Source organism: Zea mays, chromosome 10 (assembly GCF_902167145.1).
Source record: "Zea mays cultivar B73 chromosome 10, Zm-B73-REFERENCE-NAM-5.0, whole genome shotgun sequence".
Lineage (NCBI taxonomy): Eukaryota > Viridiplantae > Streptophyta > Magnoliopsida > Poales > Poaceae > Zea > Zea mays.
In genome coordinates, this window is record NC_050105.1 from 141784924 (window position 1) to 141801650 (window position 16727).

The 16727-nt window shown below is 51.7% G+C and overlaps 1 protein-coding gene and 1 long non-coding RNA gene across 2 annotated transcripts; both read right to left on the reverse strand.

Moving 5' to 3' along the window:
* Positions 1-2233: 2233 nt before the first annotated feature.
* LOC100384191 (uncharacterized) lies at positions 2234-4266 on the reverse strand. Its single transcript, NR_151697.1, has one exon. It is a non-coding gene; the product is annotated as an uncharacterized lncRNA (long non-coding RNA).
* Positions 4267-5515: 1249 nt separating this feature from the next.
* sbp21 (SBP-transcription factor 21) lies at positions 5516-8350 on the reverse strand. The gene is made up of 3 exons (NM_001318379.1): positions 7817-8350; positions 7541-7668; positions 5516-6291 (listed from the first exon to the last, which is right to left on the reverse strand). Exons 1-3 carry the CDS (start codon positions 8239-8241, stop codon positions 5645-5647), a joined length of 1200 nt encoding a protein of 399 aa, NP_001305308.1. The 5' UTR covers positions 8242-8350; the 3' UTR covers positions 5516-5644.
* Between the last annotated feature and the right edge of the window lie 8377 nt (positions 8351-16727).

A 16727-nucleotide genomic window follows, 5' to 3' on the forward strand; every position in this document is an offset into this window, starting at 1 on the left:
ACCCACGGGTTCACGGGTTTGGGTACTATAGGAACAAACCCGTACCCATAAACCCGCTGGGTACAGATTTATGCCCGTTAACAAACCCATGGGTATGAAAATTGACCCAAACCCGTACCCTAATGGGGTAAAAACCCATCGGGTTTCGGGTTTCGGGTACCCATTGCCATCTCTATGCGTACTCCATTTACAAATACTACCAACGCCAAGCCGCAGAGATATCAGAGGGGTTTTTAATTTGAAACCCGACTAGGAGGAGAGTAGTGATGACTCACACGACTACGCCTGCTTCAACAAGGAGCCTCGAAGTTTATTTCTTCATAAAGCTCTTGATACATACCTTGGTAGGGATATGGATCAGCTCAATGCAACCTGTAGCAGAATAAAATGAAACCTGGCCGGCCAGCCAGACCCAAAGGTATTGCAGGGCCAGTATTGCATTGAAGAGAATTTAATCTACCTTTTTATATTGCTGCCAGTACCACAAGTCTTGGAGTACTGCTGTGTGTGTGTCTGGTGTGATGAGTGTGAATGCATGCATGCACGGAGGTGATGTGTCCTCGGTAACTTAAGTAGCACGCTCACCACATGCTCATTCATCAATGTGGTCTGGTCACTGGACAGTGGACACTGGGGGGTAAAGTTTCTCTTGCAGTGCCCCGCCCGTTCATGCTTTGTTCTTTCTTCCCTAGGTGGCCACAGGTCTGCCATGCATCTAGCACCATATATGTAGCTAGGACTAGAAAGCTAACCACCTGTTCGCTTGGTTTTAATTAATCCATATCAACTACTACTATTTTTTCAGTGTCTATAAATTACAGCTGCGGCATTCCAAAAGGCTTTAATTCGAAGTGAACATCTATAGCTTCATTAGGCTATTTACAATGGTAGTTTTATGATGGGTTTATGCACATTTAATAGTGTGTCGCATCACTATATATTTAAGATAAATGAGTTTTATGTGATGAAACTATGTCAATCCGGTTTCCATGGTCTTGGAAATCGTGTGAAACATCCATTGAGAGTGACTTGTTTCATCTTCACATATTTCACTGTTTTTTATTGACTATTTAGTTGCATCATTTAATTGGTATGCTAGTCTATAAAATAGTGAAGTGAAATTTTACACTGAGAGACATTGTTTCATTCTTAGTTTCACGACACTTTTGATGATGCGGCGGTGTTGAAAAAAGTGTTATGAAATAGCCATTGTGATTAGCCTTAGTGGTGACCACCACCGAGTATTGATTGTGAGAACCACTCTCACTACTTTTTAAATAAACAAATTCGGAAGGCATAATGTTTGGCTGAGTTAGCTTGTGGGGGCTTATATAATTAAGAGTGTGTTTGGTTCGTGGCTAACTATGTCACACTTTGTCTAACATTAGTTGTTTGAACTGAAAAACTAAGCTTAGACATAAAAGTTAGACAAAGTTTGACAACTTAGATAGCGACAAAACAGGTCCTAAGTCTCTTCAAATTTAATATGCAAGAAAAGATATTTTACTCGAGACGTATTATAAAATCGACTCGACTCGACCGGGCATTTGTTTGGTGAAAATTTTGATAGTATTTAGACCCAAAATTAAAGTCCTCCACCCCGACGGCATGCTCGCTGACGACGCTCAACCACGGCTGCTATGCTAGTACTGTAGTACAGAATCGGCGTCTTCCTGCTGGTTTGGGCCGGCTCTTCGCTGTCTTCTGAAGCGCGGCCCTGTGATGGACAGCACAAGAATCCTTCCGGGGTGACGGCAATGGGCACATTTCTGAGCCTTAGTGGCGGCTGGCAATCCAGCCTACCGATCTTGAACTCTGCCATGTCCATCTTATGAAAAAAACCCTGTATATTACTTCAGAGATAGCTAGTAACTGTTAGGGGTGTTTGGCCTTTTTTTTTTGACTTGCGAACGGTGCTGATATGCACACCTGAATGACAAAGGGTCAGAATGTTTAGTTTGGGTTTCAAGCAAACGGCTGAATTAATTAGGAATTTAGGATATACTGTGTATAGCCAAGAATGCCAATTAAGAAATAAAACAAGAAAGCGTTGCAGCATTCAGGTTCTCTAGTAGATTTCATAAGCGCTCAATATTCGGTAAGCCTGCAACCTTGGTACAGATAAAAAATAGTTCTGATCTGTATCCAAATTCCAAACCATAGCAAGTTCCAATCAGGAGCACCGATGACGGCGTAAAAGTATAAAACAACCGACATGAACCAACAATTTTACTTAACCTCACTATTGAATCAAATGGACACAAAAGCTAATCTAAATTACAGTGTTGTTTCGTGAAAATTTTGATAGTCCCGAAAGTCCTTCACCCGGGCGACGGCATGCTCGCTGACGACGCCCAACCACGGCTGCTAGCTAGTACAGCACTACAGCATCGGCGTCTTCCTGCCGTCCTGCGCGACCGGTCGCCGCTCGCCGTCTTCTCAGCCCAGCGGCTCTACCTCACCATGCCCGCCGTCGGCACGCAGCTTTACTTCCTCGCTGGGTACCAGGTGCCGTCGGGCGATGACAGCTTCAGAACAGTCTCGCTGGTGCACAGCTTTTCAAAAACCGGCGCTGCACCGAGGCTGGTGCTGGCGTGGAGCAGCTTCCGGCGCCTCGAGATGAGTTGGGTTGGGCCGCTTAGGCTGGCTGGGTCCTCTCGTTGACGCCTCACCCCTGTTTGCCGTCCGCCATGCGGGCTGCTGCTGCAATTCGGCTGCCGGGGGTTGAAGAAGACGCTATTACTGCTCTCCAACCAGACGTGCTGGATGGGGACATCGGACTGTGCCTTCGGCTGCTGCTGATGGGGGAGCAAATGCCCATCTTGTCGGCGCCGAACGACCTCCGTCCTGGCTTTAACTCGCCCCCGCCTAAATCCTACCTACAGGCCACGACCTCGCCTTCAAAACCGCTCCCTCCTCCAGTTCCCTGGAAACTGCCGAAGTTGGGCTCGCCTTCGGCTGGCTTCCGTTGCCTTGCCTCTGAAGTCTGATCACTTCGTGCGTGATTGCCGCGAGCGACCCCATGCGGTGCTGTGCCTGTGGCGCCTCCGGCCACAGGCAATCCGGTCCTCCTGCAAGATGCCGATCCCTCGCGTACAGACCCCCTTCCACCGCCCGCTCTCCTGCCCCCCGCCGCTCCGTCAACCCCGTTCCAATCCCAGTGGGGTGGCGCTTCCCTCGCAAAAGCTGCCGCCCCCCGCTTTGCCTCTGTCCCCTGTGCTTCCGCTGCCGCCGTGCCGGATTGTGCTGCCGCGCCTCGGAGCGGGCCCGTCTGCACATGCCGATGGTGGCAGTCCCTCTGGCGCGCAGCGCGATCGCCCCATCGCTCTCTCCAGCGGCCAGCCTCTCGGTCCCGCCCCACACCTGCTCTGCTGGTCATCTCGGCCTCCTTCGCGCTTCTCGCCTATGGCCAGTGCCACCCTGCGCCGCGCGCCCTGCTGCATCCGCTCCCCTAGCCACCGCGCTCCCCATCGCTTGCTGCCCCCGCTGCGCTGTCTCTGTTGCTGCTTTGCTTGACGCTTCAGCCTCAGCCTCTGACGCTGCTCCTGCCGCGCCGTCAGCGTCCTGGTGCTCCCTCGCGCCGCAGACAGCGTCTTGCCGCCAAGGCTCCTGCAGAGTTTGTCCATGCCACTCCTTAAGCTACGGGCCGCCGGGCCCTGCTCGACGACACGAAGGCTCGTCCTCGTCCGGCTGGCATGCTCGGCCTCTGTCTGTGGAGGTGTGGTCTCGCCTGGAAAAAAAATGATGCTCCTCTATCCGGTGTTCTGGCCTTCTGGGTTCGCAGCTGCCCCGTTGGTCCTCGCTGCCGGCGCTGTGTGCGATTTAGCCGCGTGTTTGTCTTTGTTACTTGTTGAAAAAAATTGTTGAAGATTGTTGAAGATGCTACTTGTGACTATTGTCAGGTGGAGCTGGAAACAGCGACACATACCCTCTTTCGCTGTGAGTTTGCAAGGCGGTTCTAGAAGTGGCTTGGGATCGACGTCCACGAGAGCGGCAAAGTGCTCCTGAGCAACCTCCTGTGTCCTCAGGACATCCCAAAGCTACACTTCAACGTTTTTGTGTTATTGTGTTGTTGGTAAATGTGGAAGAGAAGAAACATAGTTGTTTTTATAATGTTAGGCTCGCTTTGAGGGATTTCACAGCCAAGATTAGGGGTTAGGGCTGAAGCAATTTTGTGGAGCCACCATCTAAGGACAACAGACCGGTGGATGATTGATAAATGGTGTTCCAAGCTTATAATGAATAGTTGGTACCTATGCACCCCTCCCCCCAACATGTCTCTTGTAAAACAAAACTTGGGCCCAAATTTTTTCTAGGTAGCCTGCAATAACCTAAGGACAACAGACAGCTGGGCTCGTGTATGGACCGACATAATTTGATCAGTTTCCATGTGTTGTTCACTTTACCCAACGATAATTAGAGGCCGTTTAGGACGGCTCTCCCGTGGCTCCAGCTCCGGCTCCACGACGAAGCTCTCCCAAACGAGTCTGCTGAAATGGCTCTTTAAAGAGAGCAGAAGCCAGTTTAGCTCCTAAGAGCCGGAGAGCCCAAAAAACCTTCTCTCGCACCGGCTCCTCGCCCATCCCAGTGCGCAGGCACCACGTGCAGCCTCTCCCACCACGCGCAGCCTCTCACTGGCGTTCAGTAAAGAGCTGTTTTGCCAAACGATTTATAAAAGACATCGGCTCTAGCAGAGAAGCTGCTCCTTTAAAAGAGCAACAGTTGGAGCCAGTTTTAGAGGAGCCAGAGCCCTCCCAAACAGGGCCTTACTTTATTTTCCGTGGGCTCGTTAAACTAATTAACTTATTTCCGTAGAGAACTCTAGTAGCGGCCCACGGAAATTAATTTCACCTATAAAAGTTAGCCGTTTTTAGTGCATGGTTAAGGTTATCCGTTTGTATACATAATCATGCACGGACGGAGCACTCCATTTCAGTTCGTTGGAAGTGCTACTGTGGTAGGTCAGTCCATGTTTGGTAGGTTTTCATCAAACGGTGCTTGGGGTGGTAATACTGTGGCCCCTGCCATTTTGTGTTGTAGGGATGAAAATGGATACCCGAACTCTTAGGACAAATCTAATATTTTAAAATAGATAAGTATAAAATTTTATGTTAATATTTTTTTATGTTATAAAGCACATTATTACATATATAATAATAAAAAAATTATGTGAGTTGGTTTTTACATTATTTGGTCTGTAGGACAAAAAAGATGAATAAGTATCTGTATCCATATCCGAATGGTATCTGAATTTTATATCTATCATTTGAGAAGATATATGATAAATTTGATGTTTATCTTTTATAAATATTTATTAAAAAACTGGTATCCGTTTTCGTTCCTATTGTGCTGACTACACTCTACAAAATATTGCCTAGTAGGGGACAGAGGACACGATAACATTCATCGCTTGTGCTGGCATTATCACCCCAAAAAAAAAGTAAAGAATATAGAATCGACCTTCGATTCAGAAGACCGCATAGCGAAGGTGAGAAAAACATGATTCATTACCAAAAAAAAAGCACATCCCGAAGTACATTGGATTACACATCCCTTTTGGGACATCAGGCACCACGCAACACCCGATCGACCACTACAGGCGCAACATATATAATGGCCGTCACGCTCGTCGATCGCGTGGCGATCACAGCACACGAGCTCCACCAGTGGGCGCCCACGCGTCCAAGCCGCTACATCCCGACGCGTCGCCATCCTTGGTCTCGCTGCGAGAGCGAGACGACCTCGCGCCCGCCCTCTCCGGCACTGCTGGCCACAACGCTGCGCCGGCGGTGGCGGGAGCGGCGGTGGTGCTTGCTGTCGGCTGCATAAGGTCCAGCGTCGTCGCGTGCCACGCGCTCGGCGGCGCCACGTGGTGGTACTGGTACCGACCACCACAGCTGCCACCGCCACCGCCACTGTAGGGGTGGGGGTGCGGGTGCCAGCCGGCTGTGTGGTCGTGGTCGGGCGGGTGCTGCTGCTGCTGGAGGGAGCAACCCGCCGTCGAAGAGGCGACGAAATCCCGTCTGGGCGCCGGCGAGCGGTCGGAGACGAAGTACTGCCGCGCGAGGAGCGCGGCGGCGCGGTTCTCGGCGATAAGGTCGTCGAGCGCCGCGCTGGAGCGCGCCGGGATGTCCTCCCGCGCCGCCGTGACCAGCCAGGGCCCGCTGGCGCCCGCCACGCTGCCTCTGGCCGATGACAGAAGAGAGAGAGCACCAGCCGCCGCCGGGGACGACCCTGCGGGGACGAGGCCGCGCGAGGGCAGGAAGCCGCCGTGGCCGAAAGCCGTCACTCCTGCATTACATGCAGTTTGGTCGTTAGAAGAAGAAGACGAAGAAGAAAAATACAAACCCAATGCGATCAATTTTGCAGTATAGAATTTTCGTGTGGCTGCTGAATTAATGGCTGATCAAGTATAACGAGTTTTGAAGTATGAGTACGCTCGCTCGCTCAGAAGTATAGATTCGTTCGCGCAGGCGGCAGCTGTACTGTGCACTGTAGATACGCTAGCTGTGCTAAGTTTGGTCGTCCTTGTTCCGACGTACCTAGACGCGACATGACTCTTCGTATGTACGGCTCCTACGCTACGCTGAGAGCGGTATGGAGGTACGTAGGCCTACCGAGTACCGACCTACGCGTATGAGCAAGCTGGCTATGATGTACTACGTATATAATAGCTACTCTATTTTTTAAACCGTTTCTTCTGAATTCTATAAGTATAGCTCTCTTGCATCGGATGGGATGTTTACGTCCTCTTGCATTTGGACAGGAATTTTTCCCCACATTCTACTGTGACCGGAAATTTTGCCACTGTGAGAGACGTCCTACCGTGTAAGTGTAAGTGATCATAGCACGGTCGGCCTACCCCCACCCCACCAGACCCCCAGCACACAGCAAGCATGCAGGACGCAGGACGCAGCCCGCAGGTGTGCACATAAAGGCACGCGTGAAAATCCGTGCCCTAACAACGGGCTTTGCACGTCGCACATCCCGAGGACTAGCCTTTCGTTGTTCGTGCCTTGCCAGCAGCTACCTCTCCATGTTTCCCGGCATCAAACCAACTACCCCTGCGAGCGAGTCTCTCTCTCTCTCTCTCTCTCTCTCTCTCTCTCTCTCTCTCTCTCTCTCTCTCTTTTAAACTACTACACTCCTGTTATTATCCTGTAGCTACCGATACAGTGATTCCGTGAATGTGCATCGCATGGGCGCTGGCCCCTGACTAGCTTGATTTTCGCATCCTGGACACAGCACACAAAGCCACGCTTGGTTTTCGCTGTGACGGTGAAAATCCACTGTATCGTAGGGGAGAACAACGAAGAATTTGCTGTGATTCTTCACTTGTGCCTGCCTCGTTGTACTCATCAACGAAACGTCGGCCAGAGGCTGTGTGTGGCGAGCGAGGCCACAACCGTAGTAGTGTAGTGTGTGTGTGTGCCTGGGAACCAAACGCCCCCTTGCACAGTTACAGTATCCGGATCGGAGAACGCCGGGCACGACGGACTGACTGAAGGACGGACGGACGGACGGACGGAGGGACACGTACCGTGTGGGTGCGCGACGCCTCTTGCCATGGCCTCGCTGGCGTTGCTCTTCCGCCGCCGCTCGTTGTGCCCGGCCAGACGCCGTCGGCAGCTCCGCTTCGCGTCGTCGAACTCCGAGATCGCGTGGAACCTGCACGCGCGTATGTGCAGCCAGAAAAAACACACAACAACGCGACGTTCCGCGCATGCATGTTATTCTCATCAATCCAAAGGTTTACCTCTCACGGACTATGTATGGAGTAACGTATATAGTCGAGTTAAATTAAATATGAACAGACCGGCTGCACTGCTGGCAGAAGCGCTGCTCGGCGCCGAGGACGACGACCCGGGGCGCCTTGGAGTGCGCCTCGCACACCTTGTGCCGCCGGTGGTACTCCTTGGCGTCCGCCAGCGACAGGTGGCACCCCTCCACCTGGCACCTCGTCACGGCCGCCGCGGCAGGCGCCTTGTCCTTCCTCTTACCCTCAGCAGCTGCGCCACCAGCGCCGCCATTGCCGTGGACCTGCGCCGCTTGGTTGCCCGGCGCCCCTGCCCAGCAGCAGGCGGGCCGCTTCCCCAGCTTGAGGCAGGTAAGCTCCTGCTGCTGCAGCTCCAAGGGCTGCGGCGGGTAGGACGACACTACGGCGGGTGCCCAGTGCATGGCGAGATCCCAGGGCGGTGCCGCGCTTCCGCTACCGCCGCCCGCGCCACCGTTTCCTTCCATAGCTATACGTGCTGTGCTGCCGGCCCGCGAGTCGTCGTTGAGGGCAGGGCTCAAGACAAAGTGGAAGCGCGGCGGCGGCGGCGGCGGCTGATGATGCTGCTGCTGGAAGTACAGCCGGTATGCTACCCACGCTGGCGTGGCGTGGCACCCCATATAAAGCAACCGGGCAGCGAGACGAGCCTCCCGGGGAGGAGCAGGCAGCCATGCTCACTGCTCAGCCAGGCAGGCGAGGCGAGTGTGGGGGTGACCCGGGGTGGGGAACAAGGACCTGTACTGACACGTGGGATCTCCCGTCAGGCACTGAGACAGGCTAGCGGCAGGAGCCGTGCTGGCGCGGTGTGGGGCCACGAGCCAGTCTCGTGACCGTGGGCCGCGGGCACATGGAGGGGTGTCATTGATGAGTTCAATCCAGCCCGAGGCGGGACCCGCGGGACGCTGTGCGGTGGCATCACTGCCACGCCCCATTATAAAGGCTGCGCGCTGTGTGAGTGAGTGACTACACGCCTCGCTCCGTCCCTCACCCCGAATGGGACTCGGGCCATAGGGAGACGCGGATGACATGTGGAGTCTCCGTCAGGTGGGTCCCGAACGTCATTGGCTAAGATCTGCCTGGGTGACGGGTTAGAAAACAGGCGGCTCTGCCACTTGCTCGAAAGATCCCGTATCCGGAACCAGACGCCACAAAAGGCTTTGCGCACCGCGTACCAAAATCCACCGCCGAGCGCACCCACTGCCCAGTGGGACCTGAGTCACCGTGTCCCACCTGTCAAAGTGCAGCCTCGCACAGCGACCGCAAAGCCTGGTGCGGTGCGGTGCGGGGGCAGGCCGAGAGGGTACGCAGCAGGCAGGCCGGCCGGCCGGCCGGCGGGGACCGTACGGCCCCGGTCCAGTCGTCAGTGTCAGCTACAGCGCGGGCCATGGCCGATTGGCTGGGGAATGGGGGGTATGTCTTGGCTTTGGGGGAAATAATATCTCCGTGTTGGGCGTCGGGGGAGATACGTACGGGTACCCGTAAGTTGGCGGCTTCCGTGGCTGCTCTGCGCAGTACCGTGCGGACGCTGGCTTTAGGTCGGGCCGGGCGGGTTGTTTTGTTAGCCAGCCAGTACCCTGCCTGCCTGCCTGTACGAGCGGTGTACGTGCTTGGCAAGCCGTGCTCGTATGCTGTACTAGTACGTACTGCCAACCGGGCCGGCATGCATGCATGCAGCCAGTGCAGGTGCAGGTGCAGGTGCAGGTGCAGCGCTCGTTTTCAATTCCCGCTGACACCCCGTGACAAGGGTGCGCTGGCCGGATGATTGCCGCTGTCGTTTGGGATGGTCGAGTGGGGGTAGTGTGAGCCTGCCTGCCTGCCCTAGCGATGTGCCGGTTGGTTTGCCCGGCCGGCCGCCGTGGTGGCGCAGCTAGCAATTTGCAGTGCCTCGACCTCGACTCGACCCCCTCCGTCCTGTTGGTTGTCATGGTCGACAGCCGTGGCGTGGCAGGGTCACGAGTCACATGGGTGCCATCCATGATCGGCAACAGTGATGCTGTCCCTCGGGTGAACGGTAATGGTACGGTCGCAGTGCGACGTACGGCAAACCAACTTGCGAGGCGGGACGAGTACCGTGGAACTCGTTTCTTTTCTTCTTATTTCTTCCCCAGAAAACAGATGGACCGAGTGCAAGCTAGCTGATGATGCCTGCCTGTCTCTCACCGTCTCACGTTATCCGGCCCGTTAATCTAGGTATCAGTATGTGGACCAACCAATTGACGGCCCATTAATTAGTAACTCAGCGCACCTACGACGTACGGTCCGTGTCATCGTCACACTCCACTGTGGCACTGTGCAGAGTGGAAACCCCCGGTCCCGGTCCCGTTCATACGCGGACACGCCTGCCTCCTCCCGTCGGCCGTCGCAATGGACGTCTCTGCTCCTCCACGATCTAGACTCTAGAGCAGGCGGACCCTGAACGGAAGGTGGGCGCTGCATGCGGAGCGGAGGTTCTAGGCGCTCGAGCTGGTGCGGACCGTCAATGGGGGAGGAAGCCTGACGCGGAAGCCAGGTCGTACTACTCCGGTGGCGGACTGGCTGGCTGCGACGCCACCTCTCCGAGGGAAGGCGCCGACTTCTTCGGTGTTCTTCGGAACTGCGCTGTTCGTTCTAGGTTTTGTGTCCCTCTTCACGGGACACGTGGTCACTGATGCATGCTGACTGGGCGCGGTTCCGGACTCGGTGGCGATCCAAGCAGGTAATTTGTTGGAGACTTGACTGCTCTACTATATAATTCTGATTCCACGGAAATTTTGTCATTGTGTGGAGTGTGATATCATGCGTCTCATAGCTCGGTAGAAGCGAAGGAAGTTGGTTCCATCTGTTTTCGAGCTGCATGAGGCCCTGTTCGGTTTTCAGGGATTGGAGGTCCGGATTGATTCCTAGCCGGATTACTTCTCTAATTTATATATATTTAGATGAGCTGAAACGAATCCTGCTTTATTCCACTATAACCGAACGGACCCTGAGGGCCTGTTCGGTTCCTACGGAACGGTAGCTCTGAACGATTCCAGTCCGGATTGTTTGTCTAATTAATATAAGCATCGATGAACTGGGTTGAATCCTATTGAATTCCGGAACAACCGAACAGGCTCTGAGGCCTTGTTCGTTTGTTCAGGAATGAAGCAGGAATAATTTCAGCTGATCAAAACTTATATAAATTAGCAAAACAAACCGTCTAGTAATTGTTTGATGTCTTCATTCCGGAAGAAACGAACGGCACCTGACGAATTTGAGAAACTGAGCCCAAGAGTATAGTATTTTCTGGCAATAGCAAGTTTACCTGAAACGTTTTTTTTTTGTGTGCGCCTTAAATGTTTTCAGTTTCCTTCGCAAGTTCTGCACTTCTGCTTGTACTGATTTTGGGACTTTTTAATCTAAAAATGGTATCTCCTCTTCATTGGCAGTTAACGACTGACCATTTACAATCCTGAAAATGTGCAGCATAGTAGAAACTGAGAACGTACGTATCAAATATTTGGGAATCAATATTCCGGTTGCTTTGTTCTTATCATCCCTTATTGTGTGTTACCTTTATGACGTTTCAGTTTGCACGTAACAGATGTTGCCGTAGCTGTCTGGATTTTGAATGCAATACTTGTTGTACCTGAGTTAGGACCGCACCACTGATTCTGGGAGGACGGCGTCAGGTGAGTGGAGAAGTACAAATTACAGGATGTTTTCTGAATGTTACCGTTCCAAAATGGTTTGGCTTCAAATTTCGTATGCAGTGACTTCTCCGACGATTTTTTAACGTGGAGTGATTCATTTCCTATACCTATCAAAGGATGTAATACTGTCAAAAGGATCTCTTATCAAGCAATATTGTTAGTGGGTAAACTATCGTGGACCATGCGCGCACCTAGGAAATCAGTGTCTGAGTTTTACATTGACGAAGTTTTGCCGATACTCGTGCCTACGCGAGTAAGTAACCTGCCAAGCCTGTGTAATGACTTCTGTTGCATATTGACGTGTACTCATACAAGAGGACAGAGGTATCTTAAGACGTTTCAAAAGATCACTCTAAGATAAGAGCGTCAATACAAAATGTAGCCTAGACTGGTCGAAGACAACATCGACCTGGTTATCTCGACCGACATTGACCTAGTCACCCTGGCCAGGTCATTCTCGAATAGAGCTACCCTGACCACAACAAAATTGGTATAGTCACTACGACAAATGTAGTCCTGATCTCGATCACTGGCATCGGTTGCTCTAAGTTAGGACACCCTAAGTCGTATAAGACTCCATGGCGTCACGGTCCAGAGGTGCCATGGATATATGTGCTGAACTAACACACTTATGGTTCTTTAATAGCTCGGCGCACATCCTTGGTTGGGCGTGCGCCGGATGAGGCATATATAGTACGAATGACTCTAAAGACGAACATGTCCAACCACCAGACTCTTTGAAGGACAACAAGGACATGTGGGTCACGACAGGCCTACCATAGGTGTAAAGCGGCCAGATGCTCTTGTCAGGACATAAGTAGGATCGGAGTGAACCCCAAGGCAAACCACATATACGACTCCCTCATAGAAAGGCTCTAGATGCCCATCTACAAGGCTCAACTGCCCCTTGGTCATGTCAGAAGACACGACGTTAGGGTCCAGGCACGACAGCAAAGACAGGCCTTTGGAGCATAGGGGACGACTTATGACCAGTAATCAAAAGATGACTTACCCCATCAAATTTTCTATGTAACAAATGTCTATATGCTCCCTCGACTATATAAGGAAAATATGACAACCAACAAAAACTCCAGGTGAATTTAGCATGCAAACCAACCAGTATCCGAATAATCCAATAGGCATTCAAAAGTATTAACAACCGACCAAGTAGACACACAAGCATGAGAGCTCTTGGGCTCCATCTATACCAATCTCAAAGCAACCAATAAAGACTTCAACATTATATGAGACATAGGGGACTTCCTTGAACCACTCTAAATCCCCTCTCAAAACTCATAAAGCAAAGCCATCGAGACAATAACTCATAAAATTCCCTCTGGCCTATAAATTTATTTATTGTGTGTACAAAACCATGACAACCGGCGCTCTAGATACGATTCTTTTTGTATGTTATGCTTTGATTTTTTATGGCTTCGACTATTTCCTACAGTAACATCCTCTCGGGAACCAAGCTCACCTTCGGTACCCTAGACTTCATCACCATGAAGGATGGTGGTCTGTGGCCCATCACTACCACAACGCCATACAAATGACTCAGTCAGTCACCGTCGTCCTTCCTACAACGACACTAGTATAGGAGGTGAGAGCACCTAGAGGGGGGGTGAATAGGTGATCCTGTAAAAACTTGAAACTTAATCCACAAAACTTGATTAGGAGTTAGCACGAATAAGCCAAGTGGCTAGAGAGGAGAACTTGCACAACACGATAACCACAAAGAGATCCACACAGAGATGGCACAGTGGTTTATCCCGTGGTTCGGCCAAGTCCAACACTTGCCTATTCCACGTTGTGGCGTCCCAACGGACGAGGGTTGCAATCAACCCCTTTCAAGCGGTCCAAAGATCCACTTGAATGCCACGGTGTTTTGCTTTCACTTTATTATATCCCGCTTGCGAGGAATCTCCACAACTTGGAGCCTCTCGCCCTTACACTTTGATGTTCACAAATAAGCACGGAGCAAGGGAGGGATGAGCAACGCACACAAAACACGAAATCAGAGTACCAACACGCACACAAGTCGCAACAAGAGCTCACAACACAACTCAGCGAGTTCACAACTCAAATGGAGCTCTAATTGCTATCGCAAAGAATCAAATGCGCGGAATCGAAGTCTTGGTGCTTAGGAATGCTTAGAGAATGCTTGGTGTTCTCCTCCATGCGCCTAGGGGTCCCTTTTATAGCCCCAAGGCAGCTAGGAGCCGTTGAGTGCATTCCAGGAAGGCAATTCTTGCCTGCTGTCGCCTGGCGCACCAGACAGTCCGGTGCACCACCGGACACAATCCGGTGCGGATCTCCTTCCTTATTTGGTGAAGCCGACCGTTGGCGCTTTGGAGCCGTTGGCGCACCGGACACCGTCCGGTGCACACCGAACAGTCCGGTGCCCCCTTCCGACCGTTGGCTCGGCCACGTGTCTCACGCGGATCGCGCGGCCGACCGTTGGCCCGGCCGACCTGATAGTCGCCTAGAGGGGGGTGAATAGGGCGAAACTGAAATTTACAAATATAAACACAACTACAAGCCGGGTTAGTGTTAGAAATATAAACGAGTCCGCGAGATAGGGCGAAAAACAAATCCCAAGCGAATAAACAAGTGAGACACGGAGATTTGTTTTACCGAGGTTCGGTTCTTTCAAACCTACTCCCCGTTGAGGAGGCCACAAAGGCCGGGTCTCTTTCAACCCTTCCCTCTCTCAAACGATCCCTCGGACCGAGTGAGCTTTTCTTCTCAAATCAAAGTCGGGAACAAAACTTCCCCGCAAGGGTCACCTGAAAGGGAAATGTGCCCTTGGGCCATTTCTAAGTATTTTGGTGATTGAGTGCCAACTCAAGTGCTTAAATGTGAATTTATGCAATGGATGACTAAAGTGCAAATCAAGAGCAAAGGTACGTTTCTAAGTCTTAGTACATTGGTTTTGTGTACTAATATACTTGTCTAAGTATTGGAAACAGGAAGAAAAAGAAAAGGAAAGAGGTGGCTGTGTACAGCCAAGGGGCTGTTTCGGTCTGGGGCACCGGACTGTCCGGTGGTGCACCGGACAGTGTCCGGTGCGCCAGGCTGCCTCGGCCGAAGTGGCCGCTCTCGGGAATTCGCCGACGGCGTACGACTAAAATTCACCGGACTGTCCGGTGTGCACCGGACTGTCCGGTGAGCCAACGGTCAGCTAGGGCCAACGGTCGGCCGCGGATTCTGCGCGCGACACGTGGCCAAGCCAACGGTCGGAAGGGGGCACCGGACTGTCCGGTGTGCACCGGACATGTCCGGTGCGCCAACGGCTCCCAGATCTGCAACGGTCGACTGCGCTGTTTAAGGAAGGAAATCGGGCACCGGACAGTGTCCGGTGTGCACCGGACTGTCCGGTGTGCACCGGACTGTCCGGTGCGCCCGACGACAGAAGGCAAGATCAGCCTTCCAGATTTGCTCTCAACGGCTCCTAGCTGCCTTGGAGCTATAAAAGGGACCCCTAGGCGCATGGAGGAGTATACCAAGCAACCTTAGAGCATTCTTGATCATCCACACTCATTCTTTGCGCATTCGTTTGTCATTCTAAGTGATTCGAGCTCCGTTCTAGTGAGAACTTTGAGATAGTCTTTTGAGCTCGATTCTTGGCCGTGTGTGTGCGCATTTTGCTGTGGATTTGTGTGTGTTGCTTCCCTCCCTTACTCCGTATTTCTTTGTGAATCTCAAGTGTAAGGGCGAGAGACTCCAAGTTGTGGAGATTCCTCGCAAACGGGAAATTGAAAGGAAAAGCATAACACTGTGGTATTCAAGTTGATCATTGGATCACTTGAGAGGAGTTGAGTGCAACTCTCGTCCGTTGGGACGCCACAACGTGGAGTAGGCAAGTTTTGCACTTGGCCGAACCACGGGATAAATCACTGTGTCTTCTCTGTGTTGAACACCTTGTGGTTATCATATTGTGCAAGATCTTCTCTCTAGCCACTTGGCATTAACTGTGCTAACGCTTAATCAAAGTTTTGTGGCTTAAGTTTTGAAGTATACAGGATCACCTATTCACCCCCCCCCCCTCTAGGTGCTCTCAATTGGTATCAAAGCCGTTCTCTTCAAGAAAGGGACTAACCGCCCGAAGAGATGGATCCTAAGGGGAAGGGAATCGTGATCAACGACAAGGAAAAGGAGTCCTTCGTCAACGAGCCAAAAGATGATAAATCCAACGACTCTGGCTCGGGCCACAGACGTAAAGATGGGAAGAAGAAGAAGACAAGGCGCATCAAGGAGATCGTCTACTACGACAGCGACGAATCCTCTTCTTCCCAAAAGGACGATGACAACGACTACAGGAAGACGGTCAATTCGAACTTTTCATTTGATTATTCTCGTATTCCACATAGTTCGAATTCGCATTTGCTTTCCATTCCTCTCGGCAAACCTCCACACTTTGATGGGGAGGACTACGGATTTTGGAGTCACAAAATGCGTAGTCATTTATTCTCTCTCCATCCAAGCATATGGGAGATTGTAGAGAATGGAATGAAATTTGATAGCTCGGATAGCCCTATGTTTATTAACGAACAAATTCATAAAAATGCACAAGCTACTACTGTGTTGCTAGCCTCTTTGTGCAGGGACGAGTACAATAAGGTGAGCGGCTTGGACAATGCCAAGCAGATATGGGACACCCTCAAGATTTCTCACGAGGGGAACGACATCACCGTGCTCACTAAAATGGAGTTGGTGGAGGGCGAGCTTGGAAGGTTTGCAATGATAAGGGGCGAGGAGCCAACCCAAACATACAACCGGCTCAAGACCCTTATCAACAAAATAAGGAGTTATGGAAGCACGCGATGGACGGACCATGACGTCGTCCGACTATTACTAAGGTCCTTTACCATTCTTGATCCTCATTTGGTGAATAATATTCGTGAGAATCCCAGGTACACCAAAATGTCGCCCGAAGAAGTCCTAGGAAAATTCGTCAGCGGGCGAATGATGATTAAGGAAGCAAGGTACGTGGACGACGCCTTGAATGGACCGATCAACGAGCCACAACCTCTTGCTCTCAAAGCAACAAGAAGCAAGGAGGCGCTACCTAGCAAGGTGGCACAAATTGAGGCGGCCGGACTTAATGATGAAGAGATGGCTCTCATCATCAAACGCTTCAAGACGGTGCTAAGAGGTCACAAGGGGCAGCCAAGCAAGACCAAGACAAAGGGGAAGCGCTCATGCTTCAAGTGCGGTAAGATTGGTCATTTTATCGCTAACTGCCCCGATAACGATAGTGACCAGGAACAGGGGAACAAGAGGGA